Here is a 17,019-nt window from a genome sequence, read left to right as displayed (position 1 = left end):
CTGTCTAACTTTTGCTAGAAGCCAGATTTTCTCCATGCCTGCCCCAAATACACCTTTTCTTTCCAGTGCCTTCAGCCCTAGACACAGAGCACTGGAAATCAGGGCCACCTTCTCTTCACCCTGCCCATTTTGCCCTACCAACCTAGCAGCTGCAGACATGAAGCAGGACTGAACAGCATTAAGTACAGGACAAACAAAAAGAGGGTCTCTAACTGAAAGAGGTCACAAATGCTTCATGCTTTTTCTGCAATCTAAGTTAGAACTAAATATTTTATATCATCCTCTTCTCCACGACCTCCTCTGTCCCTTGTACCCTCCCCTTTTGTTTCCACAGATATAAGGGGTTAGATTTGGCTCAGTGTCTCCTTAGGGCAATACACGTGCTAACAGTCATGCAAAAGCAAACTGGCAGGAAGGGGAGTTGCTAGATGTGCAAAAAGAGAGTACAGTGTGGCACAAAACTTATATTTTCAAGGCTAATGAGGAACATCTGACAACCCATTGGGACAGCATACAAAAAAATTACAATTCATTTCAAGACTGCTCAAAATGGCCAAATTTTCAGAAGCTGATACTCATGTACTTTCTGAAAATCATGCTTCTGAAGCTAGGCACCCCCGAATCCCTAGCTGCTTTCAGATTTGTTCATTATAGTGCTTTTGATTCAAGCTTTTCTCACCCAACACCACACAGGCTTTGGTCTCCCATTGGGTCCTGGGGCTGTGCTCCTTCTCACTGCACAGCCACACTGAGTACTCAGTTTCATGGCTGAGTAACTTTTGTCTTGCCATCACTTCTGCAGGCTCTGCTTGAGAGGAAACGAAAAATCGTGAATATGAATGACTGGTTGGCTTGGAGTCAACAACCTCTGTCCCAGCCTCAGACACAAAACCATCTGGATATAATAATACCTGTTTATAGATAACGTTGTATCATCATTTGTTTAAAAAGAAGTAAATCCTAATGTTGATTATTTTTGAACACACCATGAGCTTTCTGACATAATGAAAAGACAGGAAGAGTCCCAAGGCTGGCATTTCCCCAAAAATGTAGATTGTTGTGGGAAAGGAGACAGAGTAAGCTTCCTGCTTTTGTAGAGGGAACTTATTTTTTGAAGTAAGATAAACTTAGAGCACTGCTTTTGTAAAGATTGAGGCTTATTTTACTTACTGATATCACACGCACATCAGCAGGCAGCGCCAAGGTGGAAGTGAGCCTCTGCATGTGTTTGTTTGCATCACGTTCGACACAGCCTGCTCACAGCACAGGGGAGAACACTTGCTGTGCACAGGGAAGTCCTGGGACCAGAAATGGTGAGGTGCAGAGCAGGGGGCAGGGAAGCATCATTGCCTTTCCTCTGCCACAGGATTTCAGTCTCTGGCACTGCCCTTGGCTGAGCAGCAGTGAGACTCTGGCAGGTCCTGGGTGAAGAGAGAGTGGTAGTAGAGGTTATCCTACTACAGCCAGACAGCAAAGTTGATCCTGCAGACTTTCTTCGGGCATCTCTTAAAGACTGAGAAAACAGCAACAGGGATGCAAGTTGGCATCTGGTAAAGATCAGTGGAAAGATGTTCTTTCTCTTTGGCAGCTTGGTTCAGACACACGTCTCTCTCAGAGACTCACCTGTGATGTACCAGTCAGAGTACATCAGACAAAATGTACCCTCAGGTTGGCCACAATGCAGCAAATCAATGCAACCTGCAGATACGTGCCTTTGGGTAGGAGCCAAGCTCAGCCTCAGTACACATAAGCATGATTTGCACTGAGGACTATGGGCTAAGTGAGCCATACTAGCCCCAGCCATCTATACCATACAGTAGAATCATATTTGTTTACAAACAAAGGGTCCTGTGGGTACTAAAAGACAAAAATTAGCCTGAGAGGTGGAACTAGAAACAAGTCGTCATGAGGTTTTCCTCTGTGTCAGCCTGTGATCAGTCAGAGGAGTCCATCTGATGGTGGATATTGCTGAGTAATCCAGAAAAGAGCTCCAGCAAGCAATCCTGTAGCTCAAATCTGTCTATGACCAAAGCCCCTTGCAAGAGGAAGCACCCATAACTGTAAGAAGTGTGTAGGGCTCTTAGCTGCTAGTAAGAATTGCTCTGTTGTTACTCCATGGTCCAAGATGCATTGTCTTTGCAGGTGAACCAAGGTAACAGCAAAGCCCTGGGATCTGGTCTGGGATACCTAGAACACATTTGCCAACTGATTGAAAAGATTGGCCAGCTGCAGGAGCACAACCTGCGTCTCCAAAAACAAGTGTGCAGCTTGCAGAAAGAGCAGAAGATGTTCCAGTTAAAAGAGGTAAGCAGACACCATAGCATCTTCCATTAAATTATATAGTCATGGCCCAGATGGAAAGTTCTGTGTGAGGAAGATGCTAATTTACCAGATCCATCGCCCACCTGGGCTGGGTACTTCCCTGGTCTTCAGGGAACTCTTGCCCACCACAATGGGCTTAGTTTCCTGAGCATGGGCTTGGGTTTCTGTTCCTGTTCAGTTTTGCTTCCCAGATGTGCTTGCTTCTGTTGAGTTAAAAAGCACCCCTCTCACCTCATGTGATGGCCAGCTCTAAGTCATTAGCTTTTACTTCTCTATAGCTGTAAACTTCCCAGGAACACATCTCCTCTGCTCAATGCTGTCAAAACGAAATCTGCAGACCTCCTTAGCAATTGTATTTTGAATTAAGAGATATTTCTTCCTTCTGGTTTCAAATGTCAAAATCCCAGAATTTCTCACAAAACAACACAATGGGAAAGAGAAGTAGTGGTGCTACTACCCAACTCCATGTTTTCTTTCCTTTCTTGTGCTTCTGAGCTGCCAGATGAAGAATCTCTGACACAAAACATCTCAGTATTCCCATTTGTCAGTTTTATCAGCCAGAGCTAGCTGGGGAATTTGACTGAAATTTGCAAATCATTTCAGTGTCCACCTAAACAGCATTTTTTTGCCCCTGCATATTTTGTTCAGCTCTACCCCACCTCTACTTCTCAGTTCTTTTTCTTCAGCCACCACACAAGGTTTCCAGCTTTCTTCCTCCCCTGCTTTTTTGTTTATTTTATCACTCCCCAAAGGAACAGAAGGGGTTTGTCACACTCAACTATTTCTTCCCAGCTGTGCTGTGGTGAGTCTTTTATTCTCCCGATAGCGTCATTCTTCCCCTGGTGCTGCTCTCCCACCTGCTGGGACTGGATCTGCAGTAGGTGACTGACTCCTCCTCAGAGCCAAAGCCAAGTTCTGAGTCAGGTTGCAGAGCAAAGTAGCTCGTAATTTCCATGTACCCATCTCATGCTCAGAGGAATGCAGCCTCCTACATAGAGCCTGGGAATTGTTAACACATTTCCTGGAGCTTTACAACTGTGAGTCATTGCTCAAAGTAACTCTTCCAAGCTGCAAACTCATCTGGTATATGTGCCCTCTCCCCAGCTCCCACTGAAATGAAAGGCACCGTGCTTTCATTTAAGTATTTGAAACCTTGATCTTTTTGGTACTCTTCAAGATCTCTCAGCAGTGCCTTTGGAGATGCATTTGTCCCATACTGTTCAGTGGGGAACTGGATCCACAGTTGTAATATTCAGCACTTGCAGTGTGCTCTATAAAACTGGATGCTCTCCCAGGTATCTCTGTGGTGCCTGCATCTCCTATATTTGAGCAGCTCTCTGCCATTTTGTTCTTTAGTCATAGCCCCTCTGTGCAGAAGAGGAACACTACTACCCCATTTGCCATGAGACGTGAAGATTGCTGTCCACATCATATTTTTGGAGGGATTCCAAAGGCTCCTTTACAAACCATGTTCACTCTTCATGAGCATGGAAAGGTTTCCGTGTCCCAGACATGGCTCGGGAAGACACAACCCCCAAAGCAGAGATTGGTTAGTGTGGTATTAAGAGCTGGTCATGAGGATTGTAGATAACCAGTGCTCCCACTGCTGTTCTTGAGAGTAGTACAGACATCACCACAGAGACTGGTGACACTTCGATCCTGGAACACAAAGAGAACACTGTTGTTCCCCATCCTTTGCTTAACAGGGAAATCTATAATACCATGGGCCAAACCCAGCGTCTTTCATCAGATTTTCAAAGCACCTCCCAAAGGTATAAGTAATGCAAAGTGTTGTGACAACATATCCAGATGAGAAGTGACATTGAAACTGTCAATTGCTTGTCTCTAGAGATGCTAAACTGGTGTTGGCCTGTCCTGGTTCCAAAACCAATAAACAGTCTGGTTCCCTTTCTACTTCAGCTGGATAAAATTATTCTTGCTTCCTGCCCTACTAAATTTTTGTGCAACATGGTCATGCAAGGTAGAAAATCTCCCCTTTACACCCCACAAGCTACAGCAGAAGTACACTGGCTGAAGTACTACATACAGTCAATCTGACTGGTAACATGCAAGAGAACTGTGGCATCCCACCAACAAAAATACAAGATATTGTTGTCTGTGCACGTTCCAAAACAAATAACATTATCTTAAAATTCAAGTCATTGTTATAATGGATCTGTTTATTTACACAAATGCCTTAGCTGTGCAGCTCTGTGTTTAGACACTTGTATTTAGTTCTTCCTAGGAAACAAACCAAAAAGATGCTTAGTATCAGGCAATTTAAGTTAAATGCTAATGAATTCATGAAAACTCTGTATTACCAACTCCAGGCTTCTCAGCCTTTTAGAAAATTAAGTAATTTGTCTGGGTTCTGGGGGGTCTCAGGACAAGGATGGACATCCCTGGGCTGGAATGATTGCAATTTGTCTGTGCTATCACACTGCCCAGTTACCTTGGGCTGTTGCAGCCTGAGAGCCTGCATACTTTCTTTTTGTCTGGTATAGGAGTACCTTCTGCAGCATTGCTCCTGTGGAGCTGCCAGCATCTTCCTCAGCTCGCATCAAGACATTAAAACAATTTTTGCTGGGAGGAGCAGACCTCACAGCCTCTTGGTTCAGACTGGAAACCCATCTGATCTTTCCATCATCCCAGAAATAGGAGCGAACACTGAAAAGCTGAGCAGCTGCAATGGTGAGTTCAGAAATGTCTAACCTGCCCTCCTGTTTGCCACCACTTGGTCAGATAAGCTGACCGGCCACTTTCTTTTTCCTAGGAAAGACAGATGGGAACAGAGCAAGGTGTTAGTAGAACTAAACCTTAGCTGGAAATCCAAGAGAAGCAATTTAAAATGCTTTGTCTATACCTAGGATGTTAACACTGGCTGCTTCGACTTGTGCGAATCAGGGGTTTCTGCTCTGCAGCTGTGGCTATAAAGATTAGGATAAATGCATTATAAAAGGGGTCTTTCTTTTGGAAACTCAGCATACCCAAATGGGCCCATTAGTGGAGCCCCCCTGTGTGGCTTTAAAATCTTCCCAGGCAAGGTAGGATTTGATCTAAGATGGAAAGCCTTAAGCCTGTTGTTAGTCTCTGACCCTCTCAAGTAGGCACAGAACACATTCCTGGAGAATGATTTGTTCTATAGACCAAGTGGAAATAAGCCCCAGCTGCAAAGCTTGGATCAGAGACCAACTTTTCCAGAAGGCTGAGAAAGACTGGGCTCAGCCTACTGATGATAAAGCCAGATGAAAAGTCTGGATCCAATGTTAGATGTGAACCAGCTCACTAAGTGAGGTTAATGAGTTTATTTCAAACCTTGGACTTCAGCCTGTCTGTAATACCCGGTGAAACCCAGAACATCAGCACACCTCCTAGGAGGACTGAGCCAGGGTATAACTGGCCTTAGGGATCTCTAGTGCTGAGGCTCAAAAATATCCTTTCCTGGCACTTTCAGAGCAGGCTTGGAAGGAAAATAAGATCACGAAGAAACCCTTAGAAAGTCCTGCCATGGTCAGGCACTTTATTGGAGCGTTAACCTTTTCTCCACTGCAGTGTGGCATGAAGACACACGTAGTCTCATCCTATCTTTAAGTCCTTAGCGTTCTCATCCCATCTGGAGTCGTAACTTGCTGGCAGCACTGCCCAGAGGCCATCCTAGCAGGACACTGCTAAGAAAAGTGAGCAAGTCCTTGCATTTTATTGCAGGAAGTGAGAGATACCCGGAATCAGGAAAGAGCCAGTTGATGGTGGGGCTCAGGAAGTCAACAAACAACAGGAACAACAAGGAGAATGAGTTCAGAGAAGCTGGCAGTATGGCTGAGGGACAGGCTTTTCCGTCAAAGGACCCTGCAGTAAGAAAGGTGAGTGATAAGCTTGAAGGCAGACCCTGAGTGGGACCTATGGGAGAAGCAGAGAGAAGTTCTGCTCAGGCAGATAAGTGTGGGATGCCAGGGGAACAAACCAATCCTGTCTGCTATCAAGCAGGGCTGGGGCAGTGAGGGCCAGGGTGGTCAGTGACCCTCTACTCCCAGATTTAAATGAAGGACTGTTTTTATGCCAAGAAAGGCACAAATGGATCACTGGTGCAGGGGAGAGGAACACTGCAGAGAGCAGCATGGGTTTTAGAGCCCTCACCAACTCCAAACAGCTCAGTGTGTGGACTCTGTCATAAGTATCTTCACTACTGATTAAACCAAGCATTCATGACCACATAAAAAAATTTTAGTAGATCAATCCTTAGCTGGCCAGACTTACTACCAGACTAGCAGCATATCAATGTAATTAGCTCCAGTCCCCAAAGCATGTCTTAGGGAATCCACGGCTCTGAAGTCCAAGGGAGCCAGGATGAGTGCTTTCCTCTCCCTTTCTTTCCCATTGTTTGTGGCTGCCTCAGCACTTTCATGTTCCGGTGGGGATCAGAAGTGCTGAAATGCCAGTGCAGAGACTCTAATCAGAATATTCCCAGCCCAACAGGAAAGAGGAAGGAGTAGGTCTCTCATGGGAAAGACCCTCTCATGAAATTTCCACCCCGAAGTTGTAAATAGGTCACAAACACTTCGATGAACTTCAGAAATCAAATTAAGGCTGAATTCTGAAAGGTGTTCCATGTTCTGGCTTGTGTCCAGCCAGTTTCCAGAGTATTTTAAGCACACAGGAAGTCCTGATGACTTCACAGGACCGGAGAACAAGATCCATGCTCTTTAAACTGAATCCTCGTGCTTTCTTATTACATCACACCTTAGTATTGTCACTTAGTATTAGATTTTGTAACCTGAACATGAAATGCCCCATTTATTCCTACTGTATGGGAATTCTGTCTGCTACACTCATCCTAAGGGTACTAGGTACTATAAACATGAACTGGCAGTCTAAATACAAAAGAGAGATGAGAGGTGGTAAAAGAAAGAAGGGATTGTCACACGTGAGAGACTGAACAGTAAAGAGATAAAGGACTTGACCAAGGCTATGGGTATATGCCAGGGCAGAGCTGAGAACAAAACCTAGTCTTTTGCCAACAATGGGAGATGGTCTCACTGGCTTGTTATTTATCAATGTATTTGCCTTTTGTTTTTAGAGTCTCGATGTCAGCAAGAACATCTCGGTACGTACTGTCTTTGCAGAGTATTTTTAACTTGTGCCTGTATTATCAGGGACCAAGCTTCTGTACTGCACAGCATTGTACATGAACAAAAGAGGTTTGTTGACTCCCAAAGTTTACTGTCAAAGTAACAGACACACAAGTATTACGACTTACCCATGTGGTCCCTTGTTCTGCCACCCCCAGTGCAGACGACAGCCCTCAGGAGCAGGCAACTGCTCAGGCTTTCTGCGGTATCAGCTGTGCTTGCTTTCTGAGACAACACCAGCACAACGAGGGACTAACTGCCGAGGCCTCCAAAACCCTGTTACAGCACACATTAATCCTAGCAGTAAACACAAAGGTTTGCTATTTCCATGAGTAAACAGTCTCGCTTACAGGCAATTAACTCAATAGCACAGAATCTTGTGTTGCAGTTCTCAGCTGAGCCTGTGACCTCATCTGAAATTTTGAACTGAAAACTTTGCAGAGCCCCAAGAAGTTACTGCAGTAGGCACTGCCAGGGCTGGTACGTGCGGCTGGGCAGCTGCCAGGTTGTGCTCTCAAAGTGGCCACAACTCCTGTAGTAATGGCTCTGCTGGTGGCACAGTGGGCGGGAACCTTGGGACAGGGCAGAACAATGCTCCAACCGTGATAATGGTTTGAGAACTTTAGTGGAATGGGAATCGTTTCTACCCGTTATGCTAGTTCTGGGGCATGATCATTTTTGTTCTGTTCCCAAGGTTTTCCAGCCATCACTTTAGGAAATTTAAAACAATATAGAAAAAAAACATTAAAATTTTTCATGCTTAGCTCCTTTTAGTTCAGGAGTCCAGGTGACCTCAGCCTGGAGAGAATAAACATTAGGAATGGCCTCCTGAGACTCCCTGACCTCCTGATAATCTCTATTAGCATTTCAAATGTAAGGGCCCAATAGCTGTGGCTTGCAGACGTGACAGGAAAAAAAAGGCTTGATCTCTTCTAATTCATGGTCCACAAAAGTCACCACCTTGAAAAGGGCTGATAACGGTGCACCTGGCCTAATAGAAAGGATAAGAGAGTCAAACTGCTTTTTTGGGTTTTGTTGTAAAGGCCCCCTGGGTGCATGTGAGTAGATAGGAAACCAAACGGATCTTTTCCTTTAGTACAGTATAACAATAGGGTAAAACTGCCCTTAGGCAGCTACTTAGCACTCACCACTGAGGTGCCCTCACTCTCTGAACCTGAAGTCAGATAGAACAGCAGCGTCCTAGACAGGGAAATGTTACCAAACAAAATACAAAAAAAGGATGGTGTTACTCACAATTCTTCCATCCTGTCTCCTTGTTCCCTGTATAGCTACAGGCTAGCCACTAGGTATCATTGCACAGTGTTAAAAATTCTTTTGTGGGACCTGACCCCTATCTGTCTGAAAGAAGTTGCCCTCTTCCCACCACCCTGGAGTACCCCAAAGTATCATATGTTGGCCAGATGAGGTCTGTCAGCAACTTGCCACTAGTCCTTCAAGTTGTGGTTTCTTTTTGCTCCCTAGGGCGAGAGCCATGCTTGGGGGAGAATGAGAGATCTTATGAGAAAGACACGGTTGAGAAATCAGAACAAGCTGGGACTGACCTCTGCTGCTCTGAAGAGGTCCTGCCCACAGTTGTACAGGTGAGGCAATGCTATGGGAGATTTTCACTTAGTGTTGGGAGGAGGTGATAGAAGATTTACCTCTGGTGGTTGATGCCTGGAGAAGACCACTCCTTACCTTCTCTCCATTGCATATGCTGGTTGTGGCCAGTAGTGCCATTTGCTTCCTTAGTGCCCAGATGCTCTAAGATTCCAACTGGATGTTACCTGTGCGAGAATAATGGAAACATTAGGGTCCCTAAAAGATGGTGCTTACCCCCCAGCAGAACAAGGGGATGATGACAATTAGCCAGAGCCACTCTATAGTCTAATTATTTGTCTTTCTGCTCCCTCCTAATCATTACAGACAAGGTTTATGCTCTCCTTTGTCCACTTTCCCACCTTTCATCCAGTGGAACAGTAACCAATATTGCACCTGATGTGTGATGGGATGGGACAGTCAGGATCAGCGGGATGGTTTCCTGTCAGAGGAAGGGAGATGAAGTTTGCTGAGTGTGCGCTCATGAGTCGGACCTGCTTGTTGCTGTAGATGAATATTTGGGTCAAGCACGAGGTCTTATTTCTATTAAGGGTTCCATGCTGGTCCCTTAGACAAGTTTGTCTACCAGGCTAGTTACAGGCTGGCCTCTGAGCTATACTGTGTGGTGCATGTCTATCTGACAGTGCTGCCAGCTACCCCTTGTACAGATATTCCCGGTGTGCTTGCCAAGTTCTCACAGCTAGTCTGATGAATTTAGAGTGTTTGTGTATATAATCAGGTAACAGGAAGAGCCTGGGTATCTTACTCACCAAAGCAGGAGCATTACATGGAGCTGTGCACCTCCTGGTATGTTTTTTCAGCTGAGGTCTCAGTAACCTTGAGCAGAACAGCTCAAATGTGCTTAAGCCCTCCTCAAGTTTTAGAGGGGGTGATGGTAGGGAAACAGCAGTTGTTTAAGCACTCAGGAATGTCCTATTGTTCCCCTTAAGACAGCCTGTACCTACCTTACAAAATACATAAGAGAACTGGGAATGTTGTAATTACAGCTCGAAAAAAACCCCTCTGTAGTTCATGGAGTGACTTTTCCAGCTGGGAAAAGCTTGGTTGGGGCCCAAGCACACATAACAGGCGAACTTCCTCCTATTGTTTGGGAAACTGAAAGAAACACAAAGCAGAAAGAGATCAAACAGTTCCATCTAAAATAGATGGTGAACCAGCTGGGGAAAAAATACAAACTCCTGTGAACCTTTCCTCTAAACCTCAATAGAACCAGGACTTTATTTGGGTTTCAGAAAAGTTCTGTCTCTTTAACCTCCTGCTTGGCTCTTTCTCTGCAGCACAGAGGACAGTGCCAGTGCTTTCTGCATGAGAATTGAAGGCTAGATCCTCAGGTGCCTAAACTGATATACTTCCAAAAAAGGGCCAGCCCAATAGCTCCTAACAGAAATTCTAGCTCCCTAGAAATTAGTCTCCTAGACTGGACAACTATGGCTGTCATGGAAATGCTATACAGTAAGATGCCAAATGGACAATTTTTTAGCTGGTTGTAACTGGGCAGCCCCAGACACCTTGTACACTGATTTTTCCAGGCTGCTTTCTATAGCTGATGAATGGCTAACTTTCACTAACTTTCTTCTCGTGTATATCTACATAAACCCCTTGGCTCTACTTATGCCCCTTTATCTGCCTCCATTTCCTTATTCCCTAGCCCTATCTCTGTTTGATCTTGCTCTTTTTACCCCAAACCCAGCAATAACAATGTACTGACGCTGGCCTGGAAAATTTGAGTACCTTGCTCATGTGGCATTTGGATATGCAGTTGCCTTCAGGCTCCTATGAAATAAAAAGTTAGGCTTAATGGATCAATGACAGACCAGATCAATGACGGGCCAGCAAATCCTGCTGGACAGAAAGACAGACTCTTTGTAAAGCAAGAACGTCTCACTCATCTGTAGCTCTTGGCAAAGCAAACCTTGAAGGCCTGATATTCTCAGCATTTAAAGCCACTGTCTTTGTTATAATTTATGAAACATGTTTGTCCTGGCTCCTAGTCCTGTTTGTACATGCAGGCATATGGAGCTGGCTGGCTTTTGCTTACCCGGGCTTCCTTGGGCTCCAGGTCTCGAACTGGAACAGGCTGGATCCTGGTGCCCTATATTAACACAGCTCCCAAGGAAGCAGAGTTTGTTGCTTTTGACACCCAGTCCCACTTGAGTCATTTGGGCAATTAGAGAAAGTCTCTTTGTTTTTGTTTTTGTAACTAGGTCAAAGCAAATCCCCTTTTATGCTCCCACTCTGTGTATGATGAATGATCTGCTCCAGGGCCGTTGTTTTGTTTTTCTTTTCTGTCTCCTTTTTTTTTTGTTTTAAACATCCACAAAAGAATTCTCATAGTAGAGAGAGAACTTGGTTCTTTTAGCAGTAGAGAGGGGGGCCTGCCAAGGTAAACATACTGGCACAAGACTCAGTGGTTTGTCATACATTGTTCTAAACAGGCGCAGGTTTTCATTTCATTTTCTTTTTCCTGCTAGTACATTTGTTCCTGCAAAGCAACATCTGTTTTGTGCAAAGGGGCAGAACAGGCTGTTGACTGACTTGAGCATGGTGTTATGAACTTAGGCAGCACATGGACCCAGCTTTCCAGGACAGGATCTAATGTGAGCAGCTTTGAGCAATCCCCTCCTAACATTCCTGTGCAGACATACCCACCTGGCTCTCTGTAGGAGCTATAGCTTTAATGCGGCTGCATGGGCATGAGCTAACCTCAAATACAGTATTTTTCATGGTAAAGATAATAGTTTCAGTTTGAAGCCATCAAAAGCTTGCTGCTGTATGACACCTACTTTGTGGTTAGGGCAAAGTCATTAAGGAATGACAGCGCAGCTCTTATATTACAAACCCCTGTCTTCAATACTGTACAGCAAAGGTTGAAAAGGTCCCTAGAACCTCAGACCCAGGTCTGAACACTGCTTTTCACTTGGGAAATTACTACTAAAGGAGATCCCTGTGCTCAGGGTTGAGAAACAGACAGAGGATTAAAGAACAACATCAATGCAGAAGTTTGACCATCCCATTGTAAAAGAACTAAGAGCTGAACAAACAAGAAAACATACAACATTTAGATAAAAAACAAAATAGTAGTTGACAACAAAAAGAGTCTGCACCACATCAGTCAGGACTTTGAGTTGAAAATTTTCCAAATCAAATATTTGAAGTAAATAGCCATTTATTTTCTGTAAATAACTTTCAAATATTGCTTTAAAAAAATCCCAAACTAGAGCTTTTCTTTCTTAAACAGAAGCTATTTTAAAAAAATGTTTAGAAGGTGTTCTAAAAGGTTTGTCTCTTATAAGTCCTGGAGGCCCGAGCTAAGTAATTTCAACCAAACAGGATATATTATACTTATTTCAATCATTTGTAATAAATAATGAACAAAAATAGGCTGGAGACAGTCCACAGCAGCTAGCTTAGTGTTGCTCTTCAAAACACTTAATTTCCTATTTACTACTTCAGGCCAGAATTTTTAACTTCCCTGTGACATTGAACCATGAGTCTGTGCCCCGGCTGCCAGCTAGGCAGAAAATACTGGTTGCTCTCAACAAAATGATGTTTGTGTCCATCCATTACAGTGTGACTCCATGCCAAATGCTGCATTTTGTAGCTCTCTCTTTTTTTGCATGCTGCCACAAATATTTGGACAGCATCTGTTTTGGAATTTCAGACTGGAGAAGGGGAAGCTGCTTTGGGTGTAGCTTGGATGTTGGGTACATATGCACAGCATATTAATGTTAAAAACATAGCCATGCATTCTGACCCCTGTCAAATTCAATTGTATTTTTCCATTTGTTAAGGCCAGATATTATGTCTTCAGAGCTGAAGAAAACTGAGAGGAACTCCATGATCGTTCTGGGACAAAATACAAAGAATGAAAACATGTGGCCTTTCTGATAACCCGAGTCAAATGGAACAAGGTAAGGTAAGTAAAGCAGCATGTGTTTCTTTGTGGGCTGGGGGATTTTTTTGCCTCTTCTCAGCACAGAAACGAGGTAGTCCTGTTCCTTCATCTAGACACAGTCCAGCATGCAAAGACAGCAACAGGTCTGATTTTTGAAGTTCAGATTATATGGGTTTACACCTGCTGATGACTGGCCCATATATCTTCATTTTAACAGTCCTCCAGTTTTTGGTTTGTTGGGTTTTGGGTTGCTGGTTTGTTTATTTTAACCCGCAATTTAAAGGTAATTGTAGTCATACAGGCTACATCACACAGCCTTTTTACAAAAAAAATACAGCACCAAATTCATTTACCTACAGTCAGTCAAAAGACTCCCAAATAATAAGCCAACCAGATGTCTTGGGAAAGAGACAATCTGTCCATAATAAAGACTAAATGAGAACCAGCCTCTGTTTCATCTCCCACCTTCCCAACTCAGCCTACAAGTTAAATGCAGAAAAACTCTCCATCATCTCACATTCACTGCACGTTTCTGTTTCAGAAAGGCAACGTGAGAACACCAAAGGACACAGAACCAAGAACTCCAGGGTTACTTTGTGCAATCTGCATCCTACAGTTGTCAACAGAGCAACTCTGATTTGAGTATCGAAAGGGAAAGAGGGAAGGGGGAGGTTGAGAAGGGTCTGTGGGCAGATGCATCCTCAGCTATGTATGGCTTCGCTCCTGAAGTTGAAGTGTATTTACAAAAGTCATGGATGAAAATTGCTATTAGCATCATAGCAACATAACCAACAGAGACTTTTAAGACTCAGAAATTCTTCCTCCAGTCTGGGTTAGGAACAGAACTACCTGAAACACTGAAGCTTTTAAACTGTCATTGATTTCTGGGGACCTTCTCCAGCGGAAATAAACGTAACCTTTATGGGACACAGCATCATCTAAAGGAGTGCCGGGGACTCCTTGACCAGTGCAGAAGTGGCTGTTGAAAGGAGAGCCTGCTCCCTCTGGGGGTCTGAGTTGCAGTCTCTGCTTGTCCCCAGCACAGCTCCTCCCTTCAGAACAGCATATGGCCAGCCGTGCCATTTTGCTGGAATCCAACAGGAAAACCAAGTGTGTAAAGCTGAAGTCATTCCTTAATCCATGACTAGCTTCCCATCCTGTGAGCCTACTCCTTCTGCAGAGGCCCCCAGACTCCAGTACTACCTTACACAGAAGTTGGCAATGTGCATGCTCATTGTAGAGACCAGAGTGAGAGGTACTGCAGGAATCAGCCTTTCCAGAGACTGGAGGGCACACCCAGGGCAATGCCTCTGCTTCACTGGGCAGCCCAACTCTTCTGCTATCAGTCTTTTAATTTTTCTTTCTTTTTTTTTTTTTTTTTTGGCAGCAAGGGGAGGGGCAAAGTGGGACACCAGGCTTGAATTCCTACTTTTAAGTTACATTTAAGTCCTCTGTCTGTGCAGGTGGGGGCCTGAGGCTGTAGGTGGAGCAGTCATGCTGCTGTGTGGCTCAGCCAGTGGTCTCTGATGGGAAACGGTGAGAGGGAGAGCAGAGCTGCAAGGCAGTTATTCAAATACATCCTTTATAAACTGCTGCTCTTTTGGGATACATTAAGAACTGTATAACAGTACGAGTGTATTTGGTGGCTGCCTTATTGCCACGTGTTTGCTGATTCCAGACTCAAGGAACGGACGGTGCATGCTTCTGAAAGTCCCATGGTTGCAGTGGTCTCTGCACACTAGCTCTCATTGGTACTAGCAAAATAATTAATGCACATGGAGTAAAGATTTAAGTAAACTAAACTTGCCACTTGATAAAGCATCATTCTACCCCATAAATTAAAATCTAATTAGAAGTTAAGCAATTGCTGTTTAAAAATCTCTCCCCAACCCAAACTTGCCTGGGAACCAAGATTTAAGAAGCTTCAGCAGACAAAGTCTCTCGGTAACAGATGCTTCGCCGTTGGTCATCCAGATCAGTTGGAGCCCTTGGAGTCCTCCAAACCAGAACAGGATCTTTTCTGGAATTCAGAGCAGCTCAGCCATGCTCTCCCAGGGCAGCTGTGGTTTGCAGGGATGAGTGAAGGCAATAGCCCATGCCTAGTTCTCCAAGTACTCAGAAGGGTTGCTACTGTTGTTACTTAGCACCTCAAAAAAAAAAAAAAAAAAAAAACACCCACAAAACCCCCAAACAAAATAACCAAAGCCCAATTAAAAAGAAAAAGGTCTGTGCTGACTCAAAGTTAGCACCCTAAAAGTAGGTGCTGTGTTTAATGTTTCAGTTGTAGCTGCTGCTGCTGCAGGACTTGGTTATTCACTGTGTATCTTGCTAGCTTCATCCAAAGCTAGAAAGATTTATTACTTGATTATTCTGTGAATAATCTGTATATCTCCATAAATACAGGGAACAAAAATCCTGCATTAACATACACCCTCCATTATCTCTCCAGCTTTACAGAGACTGTAAGGAATGTGAATCAGTGCAAACTGAATTTAATGTGTTTTAAGACGTAGCATCATGAACTGGTATTTCGTACCACCCTTTCCATTCATGTTTTAAGTTTGTTGGTTTGGATTTTTTTTTAACTCAGATGAGTTAGCACTCTTTTCTTATTACAGCATTATATTAAATATATTCATGTATTTTCAGAAATAAATGTATTTATAATGTGTAACATACTGTATAGTTCTCTACTCCAGGCTGCATTGTAATACAAGCATAAGAAATTTAATAAAAGCATAAGAAATTTAATAAAAGCATCACTATTATGATAATTTTCCTCAGATTTTATTAATGAACACCTGGCTTGTAGTATAGCAACTGCCACACCTTTAGGGTTTCAGGTGAGCATAGTTGGTCAGGAAAAGAATTGTTACCTCCAAGCTTCTAAGGAACTTTTAACTCTGGCAAAGAAACAAGTTTGCTCTTTTGAAGCAGGTGCTGTTCTTAAAGATCTAGACGGCAAAGAGAGCCTTTGGAAAATTCAGATACAGCAAAGTGTAGGTGTTAACTTTGAGCAGCCCTGTATTAGGTGCTGTTGTTGGGCTTTGCTTCCAAAGCCCCAGAGTAGGCAGCCACAGACAGGCAGCACACACACCACTTCCAAGAAGAACCAGTGAAGGTACTACTAGGGACAAAGTGTGCTGATGGTCAGCACCAGGGTTTCTTTCCGTAAATCTGGGTTCAGTGGCAGCACTGCACAACAGCCTCAACTGACAGATGGCCTCAGGACTGCTTTTCCTCAGCTCCTTCGTTCCCAGCCAGCAGCACCCTCCTGGACAGAGCAGCTTTCCTTCACCTGCAGAAGTCTAAGCCACTGTCTACAGCACCTCACAACACCTTTAGTTCAAAAGTACAACTAGGTGGTTCCCAAATCTTCGTTTGTGAAGCCTAGCCATGAAATGAATGACAACCAGGTGGTACAGAGTGAAGCTAAAGAGGGTGCTGACACAAGAAGTCACATACAGGTACACAAAAGTCAATGAGATCCAACTAGAGAAAGTTGAGGCTTCAAAAAAAATAAGCCAGAAACACACCTGTGAAGGTAGAAGGAAAATAATACACTTTTGCAGAAGGAAAAAAAAAAAAAAAAAAAAAAATCGCATAGCAGGAGCCATAAGAGCCACTAACACCCCAGTGGAGTTGGAGAACAGGCAAGGAAGATGGGACCAATATACCAGAGGAGGAAATCTCCACATGGCCTACCTTTCACCCTGTGCCAGGGTTTCACAGGAACAGCTTGCACCCCTCTGCTGCTCCTGCCCTGTCCTCCTGACCACGTAGGAAGTCTTAAACACAGAAGACTTCCCAGAGTAGATAAGAGAATTAAGTTTACTTCTCTGCTTACCCACTTGGCACTGCATGCACCCTACACTAAGCAGCAGGTCCATTACAGTAAGACCCAGCTGTGCACCAGAAGGGACAGTCCCTGCAGGGAAATCTGTCCGATTCCCAGAGGCAATTGACCCAGGCTCCCTGCCACTGTGGGATGGTTCAGCAACACCATGGAGGGCAGCAGAGACTTGGCTCTCCTAGCCCCTTCAGCATCCACACAGG

The 17,019-nt window shown here is 44.1% G+C and overlaps 1 protein-coding gene across 5 annotated transcripts in view; it reads left to right on the top strand.

The window, feature by feature from the left end:
• LOC113975762 overlaps positions 1-15,703 on the top strand; it is a 31,615-nt gene extending 15,912 nt beyond the window's left edge. For all 5 annotated transcript variants that reach the window (XM_027700172.1, XM_027700171.1, XM_027700174.1 and 2 more), the window contains exons 3-9: positions 2,143-2,304; positions 4,827-5,013; positions 6,028-6,182; positions 7,397-7,423; positions 8,931-9,049; positions 12,860-12,979; positions 13,505-15,703. In XM_027700172.1, coding sequence (XP_027555973.1) covers positions 2,143-2,304; positions 4,827-5,013; positions 6,028-6,182; positions 7,397-7,423; positions 8,931-9,049; positions 12,860-12,956 — 747 coding nt within the window. In that variant the 3' untranslated portion in view covers positions 12,957-12,979; positions 13,505-15,703. The remainder of the gene's footprint in view (positions 1-2,142; positions 2,305-4,826; positions 5,014-6,027; positions 6,183-7,396; positions 7,424-8,930; positions 9,050-12,859; positions 12,980-13,504) is intronic.
• The last annotated feature ends 1,316 nt before the right edge of the window (positions 15,704-17,019 follow it).

Source organism: Neopelma chrysocephalum, unplaced genomic scaffold, assembly GCF_003984885.1.
Source record: "Neopelma chrysocephalum unplaced genomic scaffold, ASM398488v2 Primary Assembly neopelma1_143, whole genome shotgun sequence".
In the NCBI taxonomy this organism is placed as follows: Eukaryota; Metazoa; Chordata; class Aves; order Passeriformes; family Pipridae; genus Neopelma; species Neopelma chrysocephalum.
The sequence above is the reverse complement of the archived record's forward strand: the minus strand, read 5'-3'. Positions and strand labels throughout refer to the sequence as shown.